The sequence below is a fragment of the Bos indicus genome, chromosome 11, assembly GCF_029378745.1.
Source record: "Bos indicus isolate NIAB-ARS_2022 breed Sahiwal x Tharparkar chromosome 11, NIAB-ARS_B.indTharparkar_mat_pri_1.0, whole genome shotgun sequence".
Classification (NCBI taxonomy): Eukaryota; Metazoa; Chordata; class Mammalia; order Artiodactyla; family Bovidae; genus Bos; species Bos indicus.
In genome coordinates, this window is record NC_091770.1 from 59,614,553 (window position 1) to 59,642,143 (window position 27,591).

Here is a 27,591-nt window from a genome sequence, read left to right on the forward strand (position 1 = left end):
TGCAGGCTGGTCTCCAGAGGTAATCACCTAAATCCTCCTGCAGGCTCTTTTCATTCTAGCCTCTCAGAATGATGGTGACTAACCAAGCTGAAAGTCCCAGTCTCTTAAAAACACTTCCTCAAATACACCCAATATCTGATACACTCCTAGTTTCCATTTCCAAATGCTTCTCATATCTCATCTCCTCTCCACTTGGACAAATATTCCCCGCTTCCAGTTTTTACCCATTCCTGTCAAATTGTCATGATTCTAAAACACAAGTCTGACCTCGTGACATTTCTCCATTTATATCACCTTGGTGGTCTCTTGCTGCCTACAAAGTCTGTGATCCTCAGCAGAGCAAATGGGGCTCGTTATGAGGTGGCAGTTTGCCCCACTGCAGACTCATCTCCTGCAGCCCCTACTCCATGTCTTGGTTAGAGCCCCCTTGTGCAGTGTGCTTCTCCAGGCTTCTGTGCCTGGGTGGACACTTGCTGCTCTTCGTGCCTAGTGTCCCCTTTCCTCTATTGAACACAAAGCCTTCACATGGACTCCACTGGTGGACCAACGGTTAAGAATCTGCCTTGCAAAATACAAAAAAAACAAAAACAAACAAAAGAATCTTCTTTGCAATGCAGGGAACGAGGGTTCAATCTGTGGTTGAGGAACTAAAATCCCACCTGCTTTGGAGCAACTAAGTCTGTGCACCACAACTAGGGAGTCCCTGCGGCACAGTAAAAGTCCTGATGCAGTGAAGATCCTGAGTCCTGCAATTAAGACCTGAGGCAGCTAAAAAAAAAAAAAGAGTCCTAACTTTCAGACCTCCTCTGAGAAAAGAACTATGTGAGCACCACACTCCCTGAGGGAGAGGCACTTTATTTTCTGTGCTCCCAAGGCACCCTGGGTTTACCCTGAAGGTGAATTCACAATGGTCTCTTCACTAGTGACTGAGCCCCCATGTCTTACTCATTTTTCTGATGACATGAGCATACAGCAGAACTGGACACACAGTAGATGCTCGATAAATGTAGCATAATGTTTAGCCACCTAGCACTAGATGGTTACAAAAGGCTAGAACCCACGCACTGACCCGAAAGATGCCTTGCCTCATTCCTGCCAAAATTTTTTTTTAATAATCTCTAACTTACAGAAGCATTGCAAAAATAGTTTAAGGAATCTCAGATACGCTTCACCTGAATTCACCAGGTGTCACCCTTTTGCCCCGACACTTGCTTCATTTGTCTTCTTTTCTCTCTGCACTGAGTTAATTGCAGTCATCGTGACAATTTACCCGCAAATATTTCAGCATGTCTCCCAAGGTCGAGAATGCTCTTCTCTAATAAATAAAGAATGCTCTTCTTTGTAACCAAAGATTAACACTCAGAAAATTTAACCGTTGACACAAGGTTACCCAGTATGTAGTCTGAAATGAAATTTAAATTTCCCCAATTATGTAATTTTAAATTGTTTGGACCCAGAAGCTCTGTTAGGTGATTGTTTCCTCATGATCAGATTCAGAATAAGCATTTTTGGCAGGAATACTAGGTAGGTGATGGTGTACACCAGTTATGTCTTTGCTCCATTATTGGTGATGCTGAGTTTGATCATTTGGTTAAGATGAGTTACAGATTTCTCTCCTGTAAAGTTTACTTTTCCCTTTTGAATGTAGTAAGCTAAGTGTGGGTGTATATATCTTCATGTTGCATGATTATCTTCCTCCCCAACAACTTTTTACTCATCAATTTAGGTGCTTTTTATCCAAAATTTTTTCATTGTGGTAAAACACACATAAAAGTTAACACTGTAACCATTATGTTTACAGTTCAGTGTTGTTAAGTATATTCATAATGTGCTACCATTACCACCGTCCATCTTCAGAATTCATTTCATCTTGTAAAATGGAAATCCTATACCCACTAAGTAATAATGCCCCACCCTCCCTTCAACTCCTGGCAACCACTGTTCTTTCTGTCCCTATGATTTTTGCTCTCAATACTTCATATAAGTCTAATCATGCAGTATTTGTCTTTTTGTTACTGGCTTAATTCACTTAATATAATATTAAGATGCTAAGTTCACACTAAGCGCATAATATGAATCTCAAGTTTCACCCATGTTGTGGTTTATGTAAGAATTTCCTCCCTTTTTAAGGATGGAATAGTATTTCATTGTATTGCTAATCCAATTCTTTTCTACTTGATACCTTGTGTTCGCTCTCCATGCTTTTGACAAAGTGTAAAAGGTGAAATCAAAATGCCATTTCGTTTGGGGGGGTCAAAACACTCTGAGGCAGTCTGTTTACAAAATTGTGATAGGTTTTGGAAAATGAGGTTGGAATGTAGTATCTCCAGTAAGCAAATGGAGAAAAATACCCTCCCCCAGTTCTGAGAAGACTAGATCACAGGGAGAGGACAGGTCATCACAGTGGAGCAGAACGGAGAAGTAACCTGCAGACTTCCAACGTTCATACGTGTTCTGCCTTCTAACTAAACATCCTCAGACCTGTGGGCAACATTTTCCAAACAGTTGACGCAAAGTTTTTGCTGGAAGGTGGAAATTCGTTACAGGAATCATTAATTTCTGTACAATTGCATCAAGCTGCAATAATACACTCTTGCAATCTCCTTCTTTTGTCATCTCCAAAGGATCATCACATGAATAAAATGTAAACATTCCCGAAGTAACTAGGACCTTGGTGGCCCGTGCTACTTGGACAGGTGTTGGAAAGGCGTGAGAGGTGGCGTCCTGGGGAGAGTCAGAGGGCACCAACTCCTGAGAACTTTCCACACAACAGAGTTGTGCTGTAAAGTGGGCGCGCTCCGACCTCGGCAAGCCGGTCGCACAGCAAACCAAGTGTTCGGGCAGTGACCCCGGGAGGACCGAAGGCCGTCAGCGCGGGCGTTTCCCGCCTGCACCGGGGTGCTGCTCTCAGGCGCCCCTTACTCAGCGCCCCCCTCTGCCAACACTGGAGGCAATCACTGCGGAAATAATAGTGAGTCGTGGAGAGGCGTCCGGCCTTCCGGAGGCGGCGGACGTTCCCCCTTCCCGGCCACTGCACTCGCAAGTCCCGTGGCAGGGCCCAGAGCCTCCGCAGACCCCACCCGGCCTCCAGGGCCGAGCCCCGGCCTCTAGGGTCGCCTCTCCGCAGCGCCGCGGCTCGGACCTCTCTCCCAACCGCAGCCGCCGCCGCCCCCCACCCGGGTCTCCCAGGCCGTGACCTCTCCCCTCCCCGGCCGCATCCATCTCCGGCCCGGCGCCCTCCGGCGCGCCGACCTCCAGGGCCCAGACACCGGCCTCCTGCCGCCCCTCGGGCCCCTCCCCGCGCCCCCGCCCCTCGGGTCGGGCCCGGTCGCTCTCCCCGGGCGCTCCGCAGCGGGGCGGGCGGGGCAGGCTGGCGCAGGGGCGGGGATTTCTGGCACTTTCTGGGCTCCGCGAACGCTCTGCTCCTGGGTTCGCCGGCCGGAAACGTCGGCGACGGAGCCGCACCGCCGCCGCGGCCGTTCCTTGTTCTCCGCCGAGGCCGCGCCGCCACGCTGACATGGCCAAGTGGGGACAGGGGGACCCGCGCTGGATCGTGGAGGAGCGGGAGGACGGGACCAACGTGAACAACTGGCACTGGTGCGGTCGGGCGGGGGCCGGGGCCGCGGCTTCCGGGCGGGCCTCCTCGCTCGCAAGCCGCCGGGAGGGACGGGAGGGACCCTCAGCGAGCGCCCGGTTCCCGGGTGGAGGGCGGCCGCGGGTCTCGGGGCGCTCCCCTGGCCGCGGCGAGCCCCGGGCGGGAGGAGCGGGGAGGGTTGTGAGGCTGCACAGGTGCAGATGCTTGTCTTTAGCGTCGGGGCTTGGGGAGCCCTTGGAGCCTGGAGACCTGGGGTCTTACCCTCACTGGCTCTGGGACTTGACTTTGCTGTTTGAAAGTTGGGTTGGGCCCCAGGAGTAGCAGTCATTCCTGACTTATCTCTTCAGCTTTGGCAGTCTGTGGGACCTCAGGAGCTACCCTCCCGTGGCCCTCCGCCCCAGCCCCTTGAAGTCTTGGGGGGAATTAAAATGAAGCTGGAAAGTTTGTGTGTGTGTGTGTGTGTTTTACGTCTATAGTGGAAAGAACAGGAAAACAGAAATTTGGATCGGAACTTCACATCTAACTTGATGGGTCTCTAGTGAGCCTGCTTTCTAGAAGTTGGAACTAGTTACTCATCCTTTTTCAATCTTATCTAGAGTATGGGCCAATTTCTGCCTCCCTCCTCCTTCCGCCTGAGCTTTCAGGAAGTGATGTTCTACGCTCCTTTCCTCTGAAGGCTAGGGCTATGCTACCTCGGGTCCATGAAGGTGATGCTGAGGCAGGTCCAGGGCAGAGCAAGGCTTTGGCCTGTGAGGGCAGCCTTTCCTGGGGATGTGGGGGAGTGTAGGGGGGAGGGGACGTCCTGGCCTGGGGGTGGGACGGACTGACCTCTTCTTTCCCAGCCTTGCCACCATGAACACTTAATAGACTTCTCTCAGCTTATTTTCACTCCCCTAAATTGGAAACATTATTTGGGAAGATTGTGTGAGATAATATACTTGTGAAAACACTTAATAATTTGTCTTATTACGATAAAAATTATCTCAGTTATAACTACTTTTTCATGTGGCCCAGGCTTTGCCCCTCCATTTCCAACAGGTGAAATTTCTAGACCTCCTTTCTCCCAAATAAGCCATGCCTCCCAGCATATCTTAAATCACTGATGAGAATTAGAAGATGTTTGGTAGAAAACTGGTCTGAGAAGTGTGCTTGTAAGTTTGTGGGTGGCAGGTCTTTCACATGGTTGAGAGGAATTGGGCAGATCTGGACTGGGCCAGGGATGGGCGTGTGGATATCAGCAAGAGGGTCCATTCATGGCTCTGCTCTTCTTCTGGTCCTGGCAGGACAGAGCGGGATGCCACCAGCTGGTCCAAGGGGAGGCTTCGGGAACTCCTGGTGGGTATCACCGTGGAGAATGAGGCTGGCCGCTGCGAGATCAGTGAGCTGAAGCAGGTGGAAGGCGAGGCTTCCTGCAGCAGCCGCAAAGGAAAGCTGATTTTCTTCTATGAGTGGAACATCAAGCTGGGCTGGAAAGGTAACAGGGGCTCCAGGTACTGGCAGGGTAGAGTGCAGTGTTGGTGGAGCAGAGTTGGTTGACTCATTAGTCATTCATTCAGCAGATACAGTTGATTCATTAGTCATTCATTCAACAGATCTTTTTATTTTTGGTTGCACTGAGTCTTTGTTCCTGTGCGTGGGCTTTTTCTAGTTGCTGCGAGCCAGGGCTACTCTTCGTTGTGTTGCACGGGCTTCTCATTACGATGGCTTCTCTTTTTGCCTAGCACAGGCCTTAGGCACATGGGCTTAGTAGTCGTGGTTCACAGGCTTAGTGGTTCAGCTGGCATGTGGATTCTTACTGTACCAGGGGTTGAACCTGTGTCCCCTTCATTGGCAGGAGGATTCTTATCCTCTGGACCACCAGAGAAGTCCAACAGATAGTTTAGAACTCCTGCTTGGGCCCCTAAATTGGTGTTTGTGGTAGCAGACACCCTTACTACATGTGGAGTTCTTGCCCCGCGTGCCATGGGCTTCCCTCTCTCCCAGCATTCGGAGCTGCTTTTTGTTCAGTCACTCAGTCATGTCCAGCTCTTTGCAACCCCATGAACTGCAGCAAGCCAGGCTTCCCTGTCCTTCACCATCTCATTTGCTCAAACTCATGTCCATTGAATTGGTTGGTTGGTTCTCAGCAGGACTCAGTCGGCCAGGCACTTGTGAGCATTATTATTTCCTGGAGCTGCTGCCTGGACCACTCTTCCCCTGGATTGTTGCATGCTGGCTCCTTTGGCTCCTTCAGGTTTGCATCCTGAGTACATTCTATAAAAATGTCACCTGTCTCCATTCTATAAAAAAATACCAGATCTTTTCTTGTACTGTTTCCCTTCTCTGCTTAGTTTCTCCTGAAAGCACTTATACTTGGCACACTACATGCAGTTATATTATTATTGTTCTGGATCCCCCTTTTCTCCCCATTCATTGGGGCAGAGATTTTTAAAAATACCATCTTTATTGAGATATAATCACATACCACACAATTCACCTGTTTATTGTGTACGATTCCCTGGTTTTCAGTATATTCACAGAATATGCAGCCATTACTACAGTCAGTTATAGAACATTTTCATCTCTCCCACAAAAATATTTACCTGTCACTCGCCCAGTCCTTGGCAACCACTGATCTATGTTCTGTCTCCACAGATTTGCCTATTCTGGACGTTTCTTATGAATGTTACCACAGTTTTTGGTCTTTTGTGACTTGTTTCTTTTATTTGGCATAATCTTTTCAAGGTTCATCTGTCTTATAGCACATTTCATTCTTTTTCATGGTTGATTGATGTTCTGTTGTATAGATGTAGCACATTTTGGTTATATATTCATCAGTTGATAGACATTTTGGTTGTTTTCGCTCTTTGGGTCTTTAGGTCAGGGATTGATTAGTTTTGTTTACAGATTACTGCCTGAAAGATTGTGTATTTGTTGAATGAATGCATTTCTCCCATGGTGCCCAGCTCCTTGCTGGGTAGACAGCCTATATTCAGTAAATCCTTGTTGAAAAAATGAGGAGCAAGGGTAAGATTTGGTTCTGGAGGATTGTGCTGTGTTAAAGTTTGGGCCTCAGCTCGAGTCATCTCCATTCTTGAGAGCTGCCCAGTTAGTGGCCTTGGGCCTCTGACTTAGTGACTGTCTTGCTGACTTAAGCCATGCCAGAGCCCAGGGAGGTGTTGAGTGAGCATCAAAAACAGCCCCACTCCTGCCTTGGAATATTCTGGCTGGAGGTTGCCTATCAGTTGCTCCCTCAGTGGCTCCTGCTGGCTGGATCATAGCAGGGTCTGGTTCCTTATACATTCCAGCTCCCCAAGACAGGGCTCTGAGAGCCCCAAGGAAGCTTTTGATCTTGTATCTCTTCCATCTCCCTTAGCTCAAAGCAGCAACCAGCTCCTTTGCAGGTTAAGTCCCGGGCAGGAGCCAGAGGGCAGGCACACCAGTGCTTCCCTGACGCCATGTGCTCTCTTTTCTAGTAGTGACTTCTAGAGGTGGCTAGTGGGACCTGCTGGGGAGGAGGCAGTACTCTGGTCTTGCTTTTTTTTTTTTTAATTAAATTTTAGTTATATTAAATTTAGCTTTTTTCAGCTTTATTGAGATATAGTTGATTTATAACATTGTATGAGTCAAAAGTGTACAGTGTGATGATTTACTATATGCATATATTACAAAAGTCACTTCAGTCGTGTCCAACTCTGTGCAACCCCATAGACGGCAGCCCACCAGGCTCCCCCGTCCCTGGGATTCTCCAGGCAAGAACACTGGAGTGGGTGGCCATTGCCTTCTCCAGATTCTACAGTAAGGTTAGTTAAAACATCCATCACCTCATAGAGCTGTAGTTTTCTTTGTGCGTTTGTTGAGAACCTTTAAGATCTGCTCTCTCAGCAGTTTTCAACTGCACTGCTCACCATGCTGTACATTAGGGTCCTCAGAACTTACTCATCAAATAAGCTGAAGTTTGTACACTTTGTACCTTTCGACCACCTTCACCGCCCTTCCCTCCCCCACCTTGCAAACACCAGTCTACTCTGTTTCTGTGAGTTTGGTTTGTCTGGATTACACATATAAATGAGATCATACAGTATTTGGTTTTCTCTGACTTATTTCACTTAGCATAATGCCCTCAGGGTCCATCCATGTTGTCACAAATGGCAAGATTTCCCTTCATCTTTGTGGCTGAATAATATTCCATTATGTAAATATGTCATGTTCTCTTTATTCATTCATCCATGGATGGACACTTAGGTTTCCACGTTTTGACTACCATAAATAATGCCGTTTTGTACATTGGGGTGAAGATACCTCTTTGAGATAGTGATTCCATTTTCTTTGGCTATATATCCAGAAGTGGAATTGCTACATCATATGGTAATTCTATTTTTAATCTTTTGAGGACCCTCTACTGTTTCCCATAGTTGGCTGTACCAGTTGACTTTCCCACCAGTAGTGCATGAGGGGTCTCTCTTCTCCACATTCTCATCAGCACTTGTCGCTTTTTGATAGTAGCCATTCTAACAGGGGTGCAGGGGTATCTCTTTGTGATTTGGATTTAAATTTCCCTGTTGATTAGCAATATTGAACACCTTTTCATATACCGATTGGGCATTGGAATATTTTATTTGTATAGATATTCAGGTCTTTTGCCCATCTTAATGTTTTTTGTTTTTGTTTTTTTTTTTACTATTGAGTTGTATGAGTTCCTTAGATATTAACTTCTTATCAGATACAGTTTACAAGTGTTTTCTCCCATTCTGTTGGCTGTCTTTTCATTTTGTTGTCTGTTTGGCCATGCAGAAGCTTTTTAGCCTGACTGGTCCCACTTGTTTGTTTTTGCTCTTGTTATTTGTGCTTTTGGTATCATATCCAAAAATCATTGCAAGACTGACATCAAGGAGCTTTTTCCCTGTTTTTCCCTAGGAGTTTTATGGATTCAGGTCTTTCATTTAAGTTTTTAATCCATTTCAAGTTAATTTTTATGTATGGTGTAAGATAGGGATCCATTTTCATCCTTTTCATCGTTTTCATGTGAATATTCAGTTTTCCCAGCACCATTTACTGACGATAGTAGCTTATAGCCATGGAGTAGTTTTGTGGCCCATGTCATGTACTAGTTGACCATGTATGCAAGGGTTTATTTCTGGCCACTTGGTTCTTTTCCACTGATATGTGTCTTTTTTTATGCCAGTACCGTAATTTACCACTATTGCTTTGTAGTAAACTTTGAAATCAGGAATTGTGATGTCTCCAGCTTTGTTCTTTCTCAGGATTGCTTTGACTACCAGGAGTATTTTGTGATTCTGTGTGAATTTTAGGATTTTTTTTCTAATTCTGTAAATGCCACTGGAATCTTGATAGAAGTTGCATTGAATGTACAGATGCCTTTGTGTAGTAGGAACATTTTAATAGTATTCTTTCAAGACACGAACATGGGTTATCTTTTTTTTTTTAAGAGTTTTAAAATTCTTTACTAGTAAACACAAGAAACTTTAAAAATTACTAAACTGTTTGATAAAAATCCAGGTCCTCACCACCTGCCCAATGCATTAATCAATGCACAGAATATTATCTAAATGTTTGTTTAGCTTAAAGACTAAACATATATATAAGCATACACTTCAGCCCAACAGGAAAATTACCCATTCATATGTATATAGTTCCAGCTAGATGGTACCTTTGTGCAACAAAACTGCATTCCTGAGGAGCCACTTGGGGTTTCTTTTTAAGGTGTGGGACTAAAAGAAACAAATACAATTCTGTTAGGAAACTGAAGTTGTCATTTTAATTCTGCTCAACTCAGACAAGACCCAAGTCTTTATAATGAGTCTGAAAACCTAATTAAACATCCACTCCTAGGTAAATTTTGTCTCCAGACTGTAATTACTGATTATACACTTACTTTAACTTGTAAATAGATGTTTCATCAAGCAGGGAAGGAAGAGGTGTATATTACTGAGGGAGAATAGCAAGTAAAAATATTTAAGACCTATAAGAGTTCTAAACTGTTTCCTTATACAAGTGAATTAAAATTCAACACCATAAATCTTACCCTTTTGTAAAAACCAACACGCAATTTTTACCAAATATAACCACGTACAATAAGCAGTTTCAGTTGAATCTATCAAAAGGGAAGTTTCTTCAGTTCATTCCAACAAGTATCTTCTGGCTGAACTCAAGTTGGAGGAAGGAATATAAACAAAGCTTTACATGCTAATCACCAGTGGCAGGTACCTGTATTTAAAATCGACAATTCTGGTTTTCTTACACACATCCCCACCCTCCCCAGCCCAACAACCCCAGGTGCTGCAGTTCCATGGCTTGCCAGTTAGGAGTAGTGTCTGTGTTGTCAAGCTCTCTTTGTTCCAGTAGCTCTGCTTCTATTGCACTTTTCTGACATGCATTCCAGGGATTAATCCCATTTGATCATAATATATGATCCTTTTAGTGTGCTGTTGAATTCAATTTGCCAGTATTTTGTTGAGAATTTTTGCATCTCTACTTATGAGGGATATTTGTCTGTAATTTTTTCCTGTAGCATCCTTAACTGGCTTTGTTATCCTGATAATACCAGCCTCTTAAAATGAGTCTGAGAATGTTTCCACTCTTCAGTTTTTGGGAAGAGTTTGAAAAGGATTGATGTTAGCTGTTTAAGAATTCTCCATTGAAATTATCTGGTTCTGGACTTTTCTTCATTGAAAGTTTTTTTTGATTACTGATTTAGTTTTCTTAATTGTAATTGGTCTGTTCAGACTTTCTAGTCCTGAATGGTTCAGGCTTGGTAGGAAATATATTTCTAGGAATTTATCCATTTCTTTTAGATTGTCCAGTTTTACAGCATTTAATTGTTAACAATGGTCTCTTATTATCCTTTGTATTTGTGTGGTATTAGTTGTAATGTCTCATCTTTCATTTTTAATTTTATTTGAGTCCTCTTTTTCTCCCCTTGGTTAGTGTAGCTAAAGTTTTGTCAATATTTTTGTCTTTTCAAAGAACCAGCTCTTTATTAATCTCTTCCATTGTTTTCTTATTCTGTTTCATTTATTTTTGTTCTAATCTTTATTCCCTTTTTTATTGAGATATAATTGATAAGTAATATTATATTCACTTGGGGTTATAATGAATATATATGTGTGTGTTTATATTTGTACACATCAAGAAATGGTGACCACAAGAAGTCTAGTTAATATTTATCACCATACAGTTCCAAGTTTCTCTTTTTCCTTATGAGAATTTTTAGGATTTGCCTTTCAAATATGTAAAGTGGTCTTCTTATAGCTCCCATACTGTGTACTCCATCTCTGTGACTTACTTTCTGTAACTAGGAATTTGTACTTTTGACCACGTTCACCCATTTTACCCATTCCACCACTCCCTGTTTCTTGCAATCACTGATCTGTTCTCGGTATCTACGACTTTTTTGTTTTCTTTTAATTCCACATATAAGTGAGATCAAATGGTATTTATTTTTCTTTCGCTTATTTACTTAATGCCTTCAAGTTCCATCCAGATTGCTGCAAATAGCAACATTTTTTTCTTTTTTATAGCTAAATAATATTCCGTTGTGTGTATATACTACATTTTCTCTATCCATGCATCTGTTGGTGGACAGGTTGCTTCCATGTCTTTGCTGTTGTAAATAATACTACAGTGAACACTGGGATGCAGGAATCTTTTTGGATTAGTGTTTTTGTTTCCTTTGGGTATATACCAGGAAGTCAAATTGCTAGATCATATGGAAGTTCTATTTTTAACTTTTGGAGGAACCTTCATTCTGTTTTCCATAGCAGTTGCACCAGTTTGCATTTCTACCAACAGTGCACAAGGCTTCCTTTTTCTCCACATCCTTGCCAACACTTTTTATTTCTCCCCTTTTTAATAACAGACAGTATAACGGGTTTGAAGTCATAATTCCCTGATGATCATTGTTGAGCACAATTTCATATACCTGTTGGCCATTTGTACCTCCTTTTTTTCTTAATATGTGTATTTTGTTGATGTATAGTTGACTTACAGTGTTTCAGATGCATAGCAAGGTGATTCACTTATACATAAATACACATACATTATTTTTGAAATTATTTTCCATTATAGGTTATTATATGTTACTGACTATAGTTCCATGTGCTATACAGTAAACCTTCATTGCTTGTTGCATAGCTATTATTAATTAGAAATCTAGCATTCTATTCCTACTAAGTCAAACAAGTGGAATCAAAGTGTCATAAATTTTTTAGTTAGGCAAAAATTCTTAAAAGTTTTCTACAATATATACATATTGTGATCCCGTGGACTGTAGCCTACCAGGCTTCTCTGTTCATGGGATTTTCCAGGTAAGAGTACTGGAGTGGATTGCCATTTCCTCCTCCAGGGGATCTTCCTGACCCAGGGATCGAACCCAGGTCTCCCACATTGTAGGCAGACGCTTTACCCTCTGAGCCACCAGGGAAGCCCCATATATAGGTATACAAAAGTTTTTTTACTGTGCTTGATAAAGGCTTGATCAAGATAGAAAAAGAGATGGAGAAATTGGAAAACAAACTGAATGGAATGGGAACACTGAATATGAAATAGAAAAACTGAAAATAAATAAATCACAGTAGTAAAAGTATTTATCAGTTTTCACAATCAATGGCCAAAATCAGACAAAATATAAAAGATTGTTATAATTGCAAGCCATAATGGGAACATGATTAACCTAACAGTATAAAATAATTACATAGTCAAGCAGGATGATGTGTCAAAGCAAGCGAGATGCATGCACATGTTTTCATCCACCCAGACAGTCTGCGTCTTTAGGTTGGTGCATTTAATTTATTTATATTTAAGGTAATTATAGATATGTATGATCCTGTTACCATTTTCTTAATTGGTTTGGGTTGGGGCTTGCTTGGTGACTCAGATGGTAAAGTGTCTGCGTGCAGTTCGAGAGACCCGGGTTTGATCCCTGGGTCGGAAAGCTCCCCTGGAGAAGGCAATGGCAACCCACTCTAGTACTCTTGCCTGGAAAATTCCATGGATGGAGGAGCCTGGTAGGTTATACTCCATGGGGTTGCAAAGAGTCGTACACGACTGAGAGACTTCACTTTCTTTCTTTCACTTTCTCTTTTCTGTAGGTCTTTTCCTTTCTTGGGTTTCCTGCATAGAGAAGTTCCTTTAACATTTGTTGTAAAACTGGTTTGGTAATGCAGAATTCTCTCAACTTTTACTTGTCTATAAAGCTTTTGATTTCTCCATCAAAGTGGAATGAGAGTCTTGCTGGGTAGAGTATTTTTGGTTGTAAGTTCTTCCCTTTTATCAATTTAAATATGCTGTTCCCTTCTGGCTTGCAGAGTTTCTGTTGAGAAATCAGGAGTTCCCTTGTATATTATTTGTCATTTTTCCCTTGTTGCTTTTAATATTTTATCTTTGTCTTTAATTTTTGTCAGTTTGATTATTATGTGTCTCAGTGTCTTCCTCAGGTTCTTTCCTGCCTGGGACTCTCTGTGCTTCCTGGACTTGGCTGACTGTTTCCTTTCCCATGTTTGGGAAGTTTTCAGCTATTACCTCTTCAAATATTTTCTCAGGTCCTTTCTCTCTCTCTTCTCCTTCTGGGACCCCCGCATAATGTGAGTATTGGTGCATTTAATGTTGTCCCAGAGGAATTTGTGTGTATGTCTTCTTCTTTGGAAAAACATCTCTTCAGATTTTCTAACGAGATTGTTTCTTGTTATTGAGTCTTACAAGTTCTTTGGATATTAATCCCTTATCAGTTACACCATTTGCAAATATTTTCTCCCATTCAGTCAGATTCAGATTCAGATCAGTCGCTCAGTCGTGTCCGACTCTTTGCGACCCCATGAATCACAACACCCCAGGCCTCCCTGTCCATCACCAACTCCCGGAGTTCACCCAGACTCACGTCCATCGAGTCAGTGATGCCATCCAGCCATCTCATCCTCTGTCGTCCCCTTCTCTTCTTGCCCCCAATCCTTCCCAGCATCAGAGTCTTTTCCAATGAGTCAATTCTTCGCATGAGGTGGCCAAAGTACTGGAGTTTCAGCTTCAGCATCATTCCTTCCAAAGAAATCCCAGGGCTGATCTCCTTCAGAATGGACTGGTTGGATCTCCTTGCAGTCCAAGGGACTCTCAAGAGTCTTCTCCAACACCACAGTTCAAAAGCATCAGTTCTTCAGTGCTTAGCCTTCTTCACAGTCCAACTCTCACATCCATACATGGCCACTGGAAAAACCATAGCCTTGACTAGACGAACCTTTGTTGGCAAAGTAATGTCTCTGCTTTTGAATATGCTGTCTAGGTTGGTCATAACTTTCCTTCCAAGGAGTAAGTGTCTTTTAATTTCATGGTTGCAGTCACCATCTATAGTGATTTTGGAGCCCAGAAAAATAAAGTCTGACACTGTTTCCACTGTTTCCCCATCTATTTCCCATGAAGTGGTGGGACCGGATGCCATGATCTTTGTTTTCTGAATGTTGAGCTTTAAGCCAACTTTTTCACTCTCCACTTTCACTTTCATCAAGAGGCTTTTGAGTTCCTCTTCACTTTCTGCCATAAGGGTGGTGTCATCTGCATATCTGAGGTTATTGGTATTTCTCCCGGCAATCTTGATTCCAGCTTGTGTTTCTTCCAGTCCAGCATTTCTCATGATGTACTCTGCATAGAAGTTAAATAAACAGGGTGACAATATACAGCCTTGACGAATTCCTTTTCCTATTTGGAACCAGTCTGTTGTTCCATGTCCAGTTCTAACTGTTGCTTCCTGAACTGCATACAAAGTTCTCAAGAGGCAGATCAGGTGGTCTGGTATTCCCATCTCTTTCGGAACTTTCCACAGTTTATTGTGATCCACACAGTCAAAGGCTTTGGCATAGTCAATAAAGCAGAAATAGATGCTTTTCTGGAACTCTCTTGCTTTTTCCATGATCCAGCGGATGTTGGCAATTTGATCTCTGGTTCCTCTGCCTTTTCTAAAACCAGCTTGAACATCAGGAAGTTCATGGTTCACGTATTGCTGAAGCCTGGCTTGGAGAATTTTGAGCATTACTTACTAGCTTGTGAGATGAGTGCAATTGTGTGGTAGTTTGAGCATTCTTTGGCATTGCCTTTCTTTGGGATTGGAATGCAAACTGACCTTTTCCAGTCCTGTGGCCACTGCTGAGTTTTCCAAATTTGCTGGCATATTGAGTGCAGCACTTTCACAGCATCATCTTTCAGGATTTGGAGTAGTTCAACTGGAATTCCATCACCTCCACTAGCTTTGTTCATAGTGATGCTTTCTAAGGCCCACTTGGCTTCACATTGCAGGATGTCTGGCCCTAGGTCAGTGATCACACCATCGTGATTATCTGGGTCATGAGATCTTTTTTGTACAGTTCTTCTGTGTATTCTTGCCACCTCTTTTTAATGTCTTCTGCTTCTGTTAGGTCCATACCATTTCTGTCCTTTATCGAGCCCATCTTTGCATGAAATGTGCCTTTGGTATCTCTGATTCCCATTCAGTAGGTTTGTTTTATTTACTTTGCTGTGCAGAAGCTTTTTAGTTTGACTCATCCTCCTTGTTTATTTTTGCTTTTGGTGTTAAGTCTAAAAATCATCACCAAGACCAGTGTCCAGGAGCTTATCATCTGTGTTTCTTCTAGGACTTGTTTTTGGTTTCAGGTCTTCGGTTCAAGTCTAGTTCACTTTGATTAATGTGTGTGTGGTGTAAGATAGTGGTCCAGTATCATTGTTTTGCTTATGCATGCCGCTTTTCTCAACATTTGTTGAGCAGACAGTCCTTTCCTTACTGTATTTTCTTGATTCCTTTGTCTTAGCTTAATTGACCACATAAGCATGGACTTATTTTGGGCTCTTTTTCCTGTCTATTCTCTGTTATAGTTCTGCTGATCTGTGTGCCTGTTTTTATGATAGTACTAAACTGTTTTGATTACTATATCTTTATAATACAGTTTGAAATCAAGAAGTGTGATGCCATTAGCTTTGTTGTTTCTCAAGATTGCTTAGGCTATTTGGGCTCTTTGTAGTTCCATACAAATTTTAGGATTTTTTGTTCTATTTCTGTGAAAAATGTAGTTGGAATTTTACCAGGCATTGCATTGAATCTGTAGATGGCTTGTTACTTATTTTCTTCTGCTGACTTTGAGCTTACTTTTTTCTTTTTCTAGTTCCTTGATGTGTAAAGTTAGGCTCTTTATATGAGATTATTTCTTGTATGAGTTTACAGTACCAGCTTCCCTCTTAGGACTGCTTTTGCTGCATCTCATAAGTGTTTGTGTTGCCATTTTTATTTGCACCAAGATATATTAAAATTTTGCCTTTGATTTCTTTAAGCCATTAGTTGTTCAGGAGTATTTTAATTTGCATGTACTTGTGAATTTTCTAGTTTCATACCATTTTGACTGGCAATGATATTTTTTATAATTTATCTTTAAAAAAATTGTTCAGACTGGTTTTGAGGCCTAACCTATGATTTATTGTAGAAAATGTTCTGTGAGTGCTTGAGAAAAATGCATATCCTATTGCTGTTCGATGGACTGTTCAGTATACGTTTGTTAGGTGTATTAGGTCTGTGGTGTTCAGATCGGGTATTTCCTTACTGGTTTTCTGCTTGGATGATATATGTCCGTTGTTGAGAGTAGGGTATTAATGTCCCCAACTATTATTGTATTGCTGTTTATTTCTCCTTATAAGTTGTTAGTAATTGCTTTATTTAGGTACTATTAGATGCTTAAATGGAGAAGGTGATGGCACCCCACTCCAGTACTCTTGCCTGGAAAATCCCATGGACGGAGGAGCCTGGTAGGCTGCAGTCCATGGGGTTGCTAGGAGTCAGATATGACTGAGCGACTTCACTTTCCCTTTTCACTTTCATGCATTGGAGAAGGAAATGGCAACTCCAGTGTTCTTGCCTGGAGAATCCCAGGGGCAGGGGAGCCTGTTGGGCTGCCGTCTATGGGGTTGCACAGAGTCGGACACGACTGAAGCAACTTAGCAGTAGCAGCAGCAGCAAATGCTTAAATATAATTGTTATATCGTTGATAAGTTGACACCTTTAGCTTTATATGATGACCTTCTTTCTTTTGATCATTTTAGCTGAAAGTCTATTTGTCTAATGTAAGTATAGCTATTCCTACTTTCTTTGGTTAACATTTGCTTGACATTTCTTTTTCCATCCCTCTGCTCCTGGTTTTCGTGTATCCTTAAAGGTAAAGCGAGTCTTGTAGAGACTGTCTGTTGTGGAGACACTGTCATGTTGTTGGACCTTGGTTTTTTAATCCATTCAGGCATTCTGTGCCTTTTGATTGAGGAATTTAATCTGTTTATGTTTAAAGTAACTATTGATAGGCAAGGACTTACACCTCTCTTGTCAGCTCCATAGTCCTTTGATACTTTTTTGAGGTGATATGCTTTGAGTCTTACTGTAATCTTTTGTGGTTTTTCCTTTGCGGTTAACCTGAGGTGTATATATTTAAACTGATAACAACTTAATTTTGATAGCATACAGAAATTTATACTTCTTCACCTCTCACATTTTAGGTTGTTGATGTTACAGTTGACATATTTTTACATTGTAGAAATTTTCATAGGTATAGTTACTTTAAATTGTCATAGTTATGGTTATTTAAGTACATTTGTTTTTTAACTTTTAATGCAGACTTGTTACCATTGCAATTTTAGATAATCTGATTTTGACTGTATATTTACCATTACCAGTGAGCTTTACACATTCATATGTTTTTATCATGCTAACTAACATCCTTTTATTTCAGCCTGATGAATGTTCTTTAGCATCTCTTGTAAGGCAGGTTTAATGACATTGAATCCCCATCAGCTTTTATTTGTTTGGGGATGTCTTTGTCTCTCTTTTACTTCTGAAAGGCAGCTTTTCTGGGTGTAGTATTCTTGGTTGACATACTGTTTCTTTCAGTATTTTGAGTACATCATCCCACTGCTGGCCTGTCAAGTTCCTGCTGTGAAATCCACCTGTAGCCTTATGGAAGCTCCCTTGTTTGTGAAGAGTCACTTTTCTCCTGCTTTCAAAATTTTTTGTTTTTGACTTCTGACAGTTCAGCTCTTGTGTGTCTTGATGTAGCCTTTTTCTTTTTTTAAGTTCAGCCTACTTGGGGGACCGTTGGGCATTGTGCATTGTGCATTTCTCTTCCCAGGTTTGGGAAGTTTTCAACCATTATTATTTTAAATAGATTTTCTGGCCCTTTCTTTCTCTCCTCCTTCTGGAACTTCCATAATGAACATATTGTTTCATTTGATGGCATCACATGAGTCTCCTGTTCTTTCTTCACTCTTTTTCTTTCTTTTTGTTTTGTTTCCTTGACTGGACAGTTTTGAAGAACCCATCTTCTAGTGTACACATTGTTTTCTTCTACTAGGTCAAGTTAGCTGTGGAAGCTCTCTGTTGAATTCTTCAGTAAAGTCATTGTATTCTTTTGCTCCAACAGTTTGTGGGCTTTGTTTAACACTTTGTTTCTTTTTGGAACTTGTTTTGTTCATGCACTGTTTTCCTAATTTCGTTTAGTTGTTTGTGTGTTCTTATAGTTGGCTGAATAAGAGATTTATTCTGAATTCCAGATTATATAGTTCATGCATCTCCATTTATTTAGGGTCAGCTATGGAGCGTTATTAGGTTCTTTTGGTCTCATGTTTGCCTGATTTTTTTCTTGAACCTTGTTTCCTTGCATTAGTAGCTGCATGTGTAAGTAATTGGTCTCTTCCATGTTTTACAGGTTTGCTTTGGCAGGGAAAATCCATCACCTTTGAGCTTGGGTTATGGGATGTGTCAGCTCATAATGTCCGTGGGTGGGCAAGACTTGCTGCCAGGGTCTCCAGCTGAGTGTGCTCTGAGGTCGGGATGGGGGGTTACCAATGGCTGGCCTTTATGGTTGGGTGAGTCAACTGACTCCATCTTCAGGCAGGGCTGCTCAGTGGGCTCCTTGACCAGGCAGGGTTGCTGGATGTGCTCCATGGTTACATGGGGCATTAGCTGTGCTCTGCAGTTACCTGTGGTCAGGCAGAGTCACTGGCTGTGTTCCTTGGCAGGGTGGTGCCCTGGTTGGATTCCATGATTGGGCAGGGTTCTGAGCTGGGCTCTGCCATCACTCCTAGTTGAGTGGGGGGGTCTCAGGCTCTGCTCTCCGACAGGTATTCCTCCTGGTTGGACTCTGTTCAGACAGAACTGCAGGCAGAGTTCTTGGGTAGGACCTTAACCTCCATTGTGTTCTGTGATCAGATGGAGACACAGATTGTGCCTTGAAGTTGGGCAGGGCTGCAGGGTTGGCTTCACCATCCATAGGCTGCTGGGTATGCTCCGCTGTCGAACAAAGTTGCTGGCTGGGCTCTCTGGTCAAGAGAGGCTTCCACCTGTTTCCTGCAGTTGAGGGGCTGTTCTCTGTGGGGTAGGGTCGCTGCTGAGCTTCTTGTCTGAACAAGGCCCCAAGCTATGTTAAGCAATTTGGCAGGGCTGTAGGCTCCACTCCGAGGCCACTTGGGGTCACTGTTCAGGATCCCTGGCTACGCAGGGCTGGAGGCTATTCTCTGTAGCCGGACAAGACTGCTGGTGTGGCTCCCTGCCCAAGGGAGCTGTGTGGATGGGCTCCAGGGCTGCCCAGGTTCTCTGGTCCAGCTTCCTGGATGATCAGGCTGGGAAGCCACACTCAGCAGTTGAGTGGAGCTGTGAATTTGCTTCGCCTGTTGCTTGGGGACCCACATCAAGCAGAATTGCCAGCTGAGCTCTGCTCGTGTCTGCCTCAAGCAGGAACACGGTCCATCCAGATTTGAGCATTGGTGGCTGAAAGCCCGAGTCCCCGTGGCTTCCACATGTTGAGACCCTGTTGGCCTCCAAGGAAGCATCCACCAGTGCCAGGGAGTCTGCCCTCCGCTGCGGGAAAACTGCAGTGGGGCCCCCGCCGTGAGGCTCTGTGCTGGCCTCGGGGTTTGGTCAGAGTGTCACCACTCCTCATACCCTCTACTGCAGTCCTCTTCTGTCTCTGGTCCAGAAGCGTGCATCAGCCTCACCTCTGGGTTTGGGATTTTCAGTGGTGTCCTATCTCTGCGTAGTTGCTAGTTGCTCTTCTTGTGAGGGGTGCTGAAGTTGGGAATGACCTGTGTCACCATCTTGATGTCACTGAAGTCCACACCCGGTGTTGAAAGACATTAGCTGCGTGGGGGGATCCACACAGACGTCCCCACCTCCCTGCCTTTCCCTCTGTGATCAGAACTCAGTGTCCCTTTTTGCCTTCCTGTGCCTTTTCTTCAGGATAGTCCTTTATCACGCTTGACTTGTTAAATATTGGGGGATGAAAAAAGAAACCGTGGTTAACAGACCTGCTTACTTCACTCTCATGCTTCATGTGGACCCTGATTTCATGTGCAGTTAAAAAAAAAAGTCTAATAATAGCACTGTTCTTCTTTTTTTTATTTTCTGGCCCTGCCATGCAGCCCATGGGATCTTAGTTCCCTGACCAGGGATCAAACCCTTGCCCCTGCAGTGGAAGCACCAGGAAATTCCCTTGTCCGCACTTTAATTGCCCCCCACCCCACCCCCCACCTGAACCTCTGACGTGGGCCAGGAGAGCAGAGTTGGTTTGGACATGCATGTGATGGGCGTTTGTGGGGGAAGGTTGCGCTCTGTGAGGAGGGTGGGCTGTTCAGTGAGGCAGGGCAGTTTTACATAAACTAGTTGTTACTTTGTAATTGAAGAAGACATTTTGCTCATTTCAGGTATCATTAGAGAATCTGGTGCGAAGCACAAGGGGTTGATTGAAATACCCAGCCTGTCTGAAGAGAATGAAGTAGATGACACTGAGGTGAGGTATCTGATGGAATTTCTTTCTTTTCTTTGTTTTTAAATCAAGTTTCTGCTATACATATTGGACAGTTGAAAACCTGTGCCCGTGCGGTAGTTTTGGTGAGTGGTGAAGGGCTCGTTTGCTGAGAAAGAAGCTGCGCTATGGGGAGGTAGGGTGGGGTGTGGGCAGAGTGATGTGGGAAGGGCATGCCTGGGAAGCCGCGGACTGCACCCTCCACGGCCTGCACCCTCCACGGCCTCATCACCTTTCAAAGGTGTCATCAGATGTGTGCAACTGTATGTATACTGGGAAGTGCTCAGGTATTGTGCACAGCTTGGTGAATGGGATTTTGTATCTCCTCTGCATCTTTACTCTTTCCCTTTAATAGTGAAAATTCTGGGCTTTTCGCCATGATCTCCCTTGGTTTTATCACATTTGTTTGGACATAAGTTAGTATGTGTGTTGGTTTTGACTGGCTCTTCTCATCGTTGGGGGAGAGCAAGCCTGTGTAACTCCCATGCTTGGTTTGCAGTCAGTGTCCACTTGTAAGCTAAAAGCTTGGTTGTGGGGCGAAACCTTTTGTATGATAGCTATATTTCCAGATGACAGTCTGACAGGGTCTTTTTTGATTTGTGAACACATTTAGTGTGAAGGCCTTCAGGAGAGCAGGTTACACCAAACTACCAGGAGTTGCCTTTCTTAAAGGCTATGAACTACCCTAAAAGTGGTAGCTTCAAATGTGGTCAGTGCACTCAGGGCCTGTGACTTCACTTTGCTCTGTCCACATCCACCATCTCAGAAGTATTTTAGCAGGATATTAAATTGGTCTTTTTGATTCAGTCCTTGGTAGTACTGCAGAACAAACTCTCTAATGTAGAACTGGGCCCTGGGAGCAGGCCCACCTCAACTGAATCACAGGGACATGAAGGGAGTTTCAAACCAATACCTCTTCTTTCTGAGAATACCAGAGGCACCCCCAGAGCAGCATTTTGACATTTCCCTCTCCATTTCCTCCTCTCTCCTCCTGTCCTGGCCTTCCTTCCTTCCTTTCCTCCCCCTCTTCCTCTCTTTCCCAACTCTCCTCCTTGCCAAAAAAAGAAAAAAGAAAAAAAAGGTGTAGCCCAAGACCAGGTTATGTGGGAACCTGATTTTCCTAATTAACTGAATTTGGGACTCTAGACAAGCACTGTTCAACAGATACATAATGCAGGCCACATAAATAACTTAACATTTTCTAGCAGCAGTTTTAGAAATATTTAAAAGAAACAAAATTAAGTTTTAATACTTTTTATTTTACCCAAAATATAAAAATACCATTTTAACATGTAATTAGTATCAGGGTTATTCATGAGATTATTTTGTATTCCTTTGGTGCTAAGTCGTTAAAGTCTGGTGTTATGTGTGTGATTTTGCACTTTGAACCCATCTCAGTGGGTGCTCAGTAGCCACATGTGACCAAGCAGCTGCCGTATTGAACAGCACGTTTCTAGACTCTTAACACCATGGACTACATTATCAGTATGATACATATACACATAAAATATATGCAGATTAGGGGTTCACATTCTAAGAAGTCCCTTCAAGTTTTGGCCACCAGTTTCAGTAGACACTTGATTAAAAAACTCTTACATCTTCTCAAACTATATGAAAAAGCCTGTCACGTCTCTCTCTCTTACATCACTTCTTTCCCTTCCCTTGCCATCACAGTTCCCTCATCCATTTGTCCCAGTATTGTAAGAATACGTCAAACCAGATTTTTCTTCGGTTTGTATTTTTCTGATTTGTAGGTGAACGTGAGTAAAAAGAAAGGAGATGGGGATATTCTGAAGGATCTTATGAAAACTGCAGGCACCGCCAAGGTCAGGGAAGCCCTTGGAGATTACCTGAAGGCACTTAAGACGGGTAAAGAAGGCATCCTTGTGAACTAGAGGGTCCCTTTCCCATTTACCCAAATAATGCTCTGCACTGTAGTCTGGATTCCCCGGTCAGGCCAACGTCCCAGGTTCCAGAGATGAGCTCTTTATGCTGCACGATAAATTGTAGTCTGGAGGTTGAGATCTAGTCATGAATTAGACCATTAGTGCTTATCAGTATTTTATACAGCATGAACCATTTTGCCTACAGAATTGTTAGTTTCTGGAATGATAATTATTTAATCAGTTTTTATAATTATCTGTCTAATGTCTGTCTTCCTTGCTAGACTATAAGCTTCATGAGGGCATGGAAGGACTCTGTCCTGTTTACTACTGCTGTATCTCAGTGTAGCACAGTGCCTGATGTATACAGTAGATGCTTAATAAATCTTTGTTGAGTGAATGAAAGTGACTATAGATATTACAGGTGTAGTTGGAAACTTACTCAGATAATCCCTGCACTGAGTGGAACTGAGGTTATTGTCTTCTTTGCTAAATTAGAGAAGCTCCCTGCCAGGTAAAACAGCCAGCAGGGCTCGTACGTCCGCACCTCATCCTTGGACTCTGCCGAGTATCTCAGTGTTGGCATAGATGGGTTTGGGGTTTACTTTTCTCACGAGATCACACATGCTGCTGCCACAAGCTTGAATGGAGACCAGGCTTTGTGAGGTGGTGGTGATGAAGCTGTGAGCCAAGTGTCTGGTTTTGACAGTAAGTGACAGTCATAAAGCTATTAGTTAAGTGTATAAAATGGAGCTTTTTGGAAAACAGCATTTGAAAATGCTATTTTTTGTCAAGAACTAGATAAAAGTGAGGCATTCAGTAAAAAGAAAAGGATCAAAGGCATTTGTTGCTGTGGAACTCATGTTAATGATTAGCTTTATATGTAAAGATACAGAATGGTCTTGAAATTCTCAAAATGCTATAGGAATTCTTTCTATAAATGTTTCTCTATATTCTTATATATTTTCAGTTTTCTGCCTATTTGTGCTGGAAGGGGAAAGGTGCTTTATTAAAGTCATTTCTCTTATGTTTCCTTTATAGAATTTACAATGGGAATGATTTTACCAACCAAAGCTGTGGCAGCCCAGGAATTGACGGTTGAAAGGAAACTGAGTGAGAATGCCTTGCAGGTGTGGCCTCTGGCGGACGATATGCAGGGAGGGGGAGAACGAAGTGCCTAGTGTGTGCATGCTGTGCGTGCGTGCAAGCTCAGTCACAACCTGCTCTGTGCAACCCCATGGGCTGTAGCCCACCAGGCTCGAAGGCTTCAAAGCTTCAAGAGCCTGTGATGATGGAGGACTATACAAGATACGGAGGACCAGTTAATCCACCCTGGCATCTTCTGCCATTTTGGGGAGAAATGATGAGACTTTCATCCTTGATGGAAGGGATTGTATAACTAGCCTTTTTGTTAAATATTGAATTTAGTTCAGGACAGTGCTGTTTTGTAGTCATTACACTAGAGAGTCACAAAAGGTGACTTTGAAGTTCACATACACAATGGAAGGAGCATCTCTCCACTTTCGGAGGATTGGGAGGTTTTAGATCTTGTTCTTGGACTGTAGTGATGGGGAGTTTGACACCTTTTGGCCTTAAGTGCTGTGTCCTTCACCTGCTTATCTTTATGCCCCCTGGGCCATAGTTACATATCTAAGTAGGATTTGGGCTGTGAAGTCCTAGTCTGGGCTCTGTTTCCAAAATAAAGACTAGAGTGGAAGGATATTGTTTGGGACATTGTGATATTTTACTGAGACTGTAAAACTGAATTTCTAAAATCTCTTGTCATGCTAATTATGCTTTGGAACCTTTTCTTTTGAGATTGAGGCCTCCTCTCGGGTGGCACTGGGTGTGAGGATTCCCACTGTGGCTCTGCACATGACAGAACTCTTTGACACAGCTATTGAGCAGCTGTACAGAATCTTCACTGTGAAAGATGTAAGTAACATCTCAGTATCTGGAATCAGAAATGCTGACACTGGGAGAGAATATGCCACTAAGAACTGAAGCTGGTTTTTGGTTTCCTACATGCCTTATGTTTTTCTGATTGAAGGGATCTAGTAACCTTTAGGATAGCTCAAGGAGGGGTAAGCTATCCTAAGGATTTGAGGGCAGAAAAGATGGGTGTTTGGGAGCTGGGGTGGGGGAGTTTATCAGCATTGAGATTTGGAACAATCTATTGAGGCTGTATAATTAAAAGCTATGTATTCACAATTAAAAACAACCACAGGAACTGTTATGTTATACATTTAGGTTGAAAACATGATAAGCACATGCCAGAATAACATGTCTCTTGTATGTTTCGCTTTGTTAGTTGGTGCAAAAATTTTCTAAATCTCCTGCTGTATTAGAAGCTGAAAAGGGAGGGAAATTCCAAATGTTTGATGGAAACATCACCGGTGAATATACAGAACTGGTAGGTAACCTAACGTTAAAGGAAAGTAAGCTAGACCCTTCAGTTAAAATGTTTTATTCATGCTGTTTTTAAAAGTGCTTCGGTTTTTATCTGAGCTCACAGAAACTTGAGTGCTTTATAAAGTTATATGGCAAATAAAAAATTGATATTTACTAAGTAGTAATAAAGATGAAGCCTTAGTTTCACAGCAGTTGTGCCACTGTTGATGACTTTTAGAAGATGCAAGTACAGTTCCTCCCAACTCTTGGGTCTAGAGTTTCTGGCCTCTGCCACTAGTGTGTGTGCTGCCGCACGTCAGCCGCCTTCCTGCTCACCGCAGCTCTGCGCCGGCTACCGCACTTCCGTCTGGTGTTCCTGCTGTTACATTCTGGCACGAGGGACAGTCAGTCAGTCCTCAGTGGTGCCGGCATACAAACCAAGTATGAGTGTGTGTTCATTGACTAGTTCTCGTATTTCTCCCATAGGGGCTCATGAAAGGATTTGGTGTTTTTCTTTATTGTAGTGTTGTACAAAGTTTTAAAAGATGTTTTCAGTGGAATTTCCCCTTTGTTTTCAGTTAACAAACAAAAAGATCGTCATGAAATGGAGATGTAGGAACTGGCCAGAAGGTATGTTATTAGCACCTTTTAAGTCAAAAAACACTTCAAGTATTCTACCCCCTAATATGAAAAGCAAATAGTGATACTGTATGGATAAATTCTTTTCATAATACAGTAATAAACTTTCCTTCTTTTCTTCCAGAACACTATGCAATAGTTGCACTGAATTTTGTGCCTACGCTACAGCAAACGGAATTACAATTGGACTGTAAAGGAGTTCCTGTCTGTGAAGAAGAGAACATGAAATTTTGTTGGCAGAAGCAGCATTTTGAAGAAATAAAAGGTTTACTGCAGCTGACCACCCTAAATGGTTGAGTTAGTTTGAAGATTTTATAAGGGCATTACTTTTTGTAAGCAGAAAGTATCATGTTTACCTCCTCTTCTAGTGTTCCTTTAAAAAAAAATAATTTATACTAGATGAAATCCACAAACTAATACAGAATTGAAAGCACTGTTGAACCTTTATTTACTATGACTAGACTCTGCACTGAGCTAAAAGCAAGCAATGTGAAATCAGACTGTTAACGTTACCGTCCATAGATGCTCCTCCGGGAACAGATTGCGTCTCCGAGTATGGATAGTTGAAGTGTCCCAAGCTAAAGCTTGTCTTAGCGAGCCTACTTTTAGCTGTAAATTTTTAATTCAGGAAGAGACAAATGGCATGTTGGTACTTCCTTTATTTTACTTCAGGGTTTTTAAGGTGTGTAGCTCTAGGTCGTGAAACAGTGGCATGTTGCATTCAGAAGCATGTTGATGTGAGGGCGAGCGGGCTGCATTGTTATGCTTCTCCCTGCAGCAGTTATGCACTCTGGAGTGGCGAGGACTGAAAAGTCTATGGAAAAAGGTACTTTTTGGCCTGCCACTGTACTTCTCATGAAGTAGCAACAGTGGACAAGTACATCTCCCGGTTCACAGTTTTCTCATTACTTTCATCTGAGAAGACTGAAGCAAGGTATGTAAACAATTAAAAAGTCATCACAATCAGTTTAATTAAGTGCATAGAATAGCAATCAGTCATGTCAATAAAAATAAAACAATTATTTTTACATCAAGTGTGCTTTATTTCCTCCACAGGTATTCTGTTAAATAAAGCACCATTTATATACTGCCAGGCCACAGCTAAAGAGGATTCTTTACAGAATCAAATTTCTTGTGGTTGTTCCGTATACAAGTAAACTTAATTTTGATAATAAGAACCACAGCGATCGGAGGCAATCTGCCTCTATTATAAGGTACAAAACTGGCACAGAGGACACCATATTATACACAGTAAAAATGCTGTAAGTTTAAATTACATTGTACAGGGCCAGAGAACCCTGTGCCTCCCAGACAGCCATATTAAATGAAAGCCACTACAGTGAACTCTTAATTACGTAAAACATATTCATTATCTGATTGCCCTTTAGAAAGTATACTGAAGATGCAAATTTTTTCATCTGAAGTTTCTGCCTGGCCAAGAATTAAGCCTATAAATCTATCTTGCCATTCAAGCAGAGAGCACTGGACGAACTGAAGCACGAAAACAGAAATAGGCGAAACTTATACAAACAGCATCGGGTGGGGGCAGGGGTGACCTTAAAAGTAGACATGCTACATCTAATGTCAAGAAGCAGCTTGGTTTCCTTTGCCAGATATCCTCGTGACCACATGGATTGTAGATTCAATGGTCCTACACAGGGTATCTAGAATGTCGTGCTGCTGCATGTGACTAAAGAGTCCTCTGGAATGGCCACAGCTGAGTGATAAAGCCACCTCAGGGTCCTGGGAGGACAAAGCTTGACCGTCACAGCTTCTCAAGTCAGCTAAGTCAGACAGAACTGCAGAGAGAGAAGTAGAAGGGAACTCGGATTCCTCCTCAGCAAGGTTAGAATCCTTGGAACAGTGGAGGTCTTTCAATTCCTTACAGTCTTCAAACCTACCACTGTCGGACTGTTCTTCTGCATGCTGTGACCTGATATTTGATGTGTCTTCTGAAAACGAAGATGGAACTTCCATTCGGTATTCTTTAACAGAACTATTTTCAGGGGAAGGAAGATCTTGCTCGGTGCCTGGGTCGATAATTGAGGAGTCTCTCGTCTCATTGTCTGAAGTGCTAGTTGGGGTCAGGACCTCCCTGGTTTCTGTCTTCATGTCACTGATGCAGCTGTCGACGGTGTGCTCCTCATCGCTGCTAACGCGCCGCCTTTTAACAGGAGTTGCCCCTTCATCATCTGTGAAAACGAACATGAAAATTTCTCTGAAGAGTCATTAAGATCATATTGGGGGTGTTTGCATTTTTTAGCATTTATATTCA

General features: G+C 42.7%; 2 protein-coding genes across 7 annotated transcripts in view; one reads left to right on the forward strand and one right to left on the reverse strand.

The window, feature by feature from the left end:
• Positions 1-3,375: 3,375 nt before the first annotated feature.
• On the forward strand, positions 3,376-26,344 carry AHSA2 (Putative activator of 90 kDa heat shock protein ATPase homolog 2). The gene is made up of 9 exons (XM_019970357.2): positions 3,376-3,597; positions 4,879-5,069; positions 20,303-20,388; positions 22,158-22,272; positions 23,328-23,416; positions 24,111-24,221; positions 24,598-24,699; positions 25,256-25,307; positions 25,441-26,344. Exons 1-9 carry the CDS (start codon positions 3,518-3,520, stop codon positions 25,611-25,613), a joined length of 999 nt encoding a protein of 332 aa, XP_019825916.2. The 5' UTR covers positions 3,376-3,517; the 3' UTR covers positions 25,614-26,344.
• The window catches only part of USP34 (ubiquitin specific peptidase 34), a 240,420-nt gene continuing 238,786 nt past the window's right edge, over positions 25,958-27,591 (reverse strand). For all 6 annotated transcript variants that reach the window (XM_070798851.1, XM_019970352.2, XM_070798854.1 and 3 more), the window contains one exon: positions 25,958-27,508. In XM_070798851.1, the coding sequence (XP_070654952.1) occupies positions 26,901-27,508 (608 nt within the window). In that variant the 3' untranslated portion in view covers positions 25,958-26,900. The remainder of the gene's footprint in view (positions 27,509-27,591) is intronic.

What these genes read in the sequence shown, in the direction of transcription:
- AHSA2 (XM_019970357.2), top strand. Translation starts at nt 3,518, where the DNA reads ATGGCCAAGTGGGGACAGGGGGACCCGCGCTGGATCGTGGAGGAGCGG. An exon ending in CATCAAGCTGGGCTGGAAAG is followed by an intron (nt 5,070 to 20,302) that starts GTAACAGGGGCT and finishes TGCTCATTTCAG; the next exon opens with GTATCATTAGAGAATCTGGT. An exon ending in CCTGAAGGCACTTAAGACGG is followed by an intron (nt 22,273 to 23,327) that starts GTAAAGAAGGCA and finishes TTTCCTTTATAG; the next exon opens with AATTTACAATGGGAATGATT.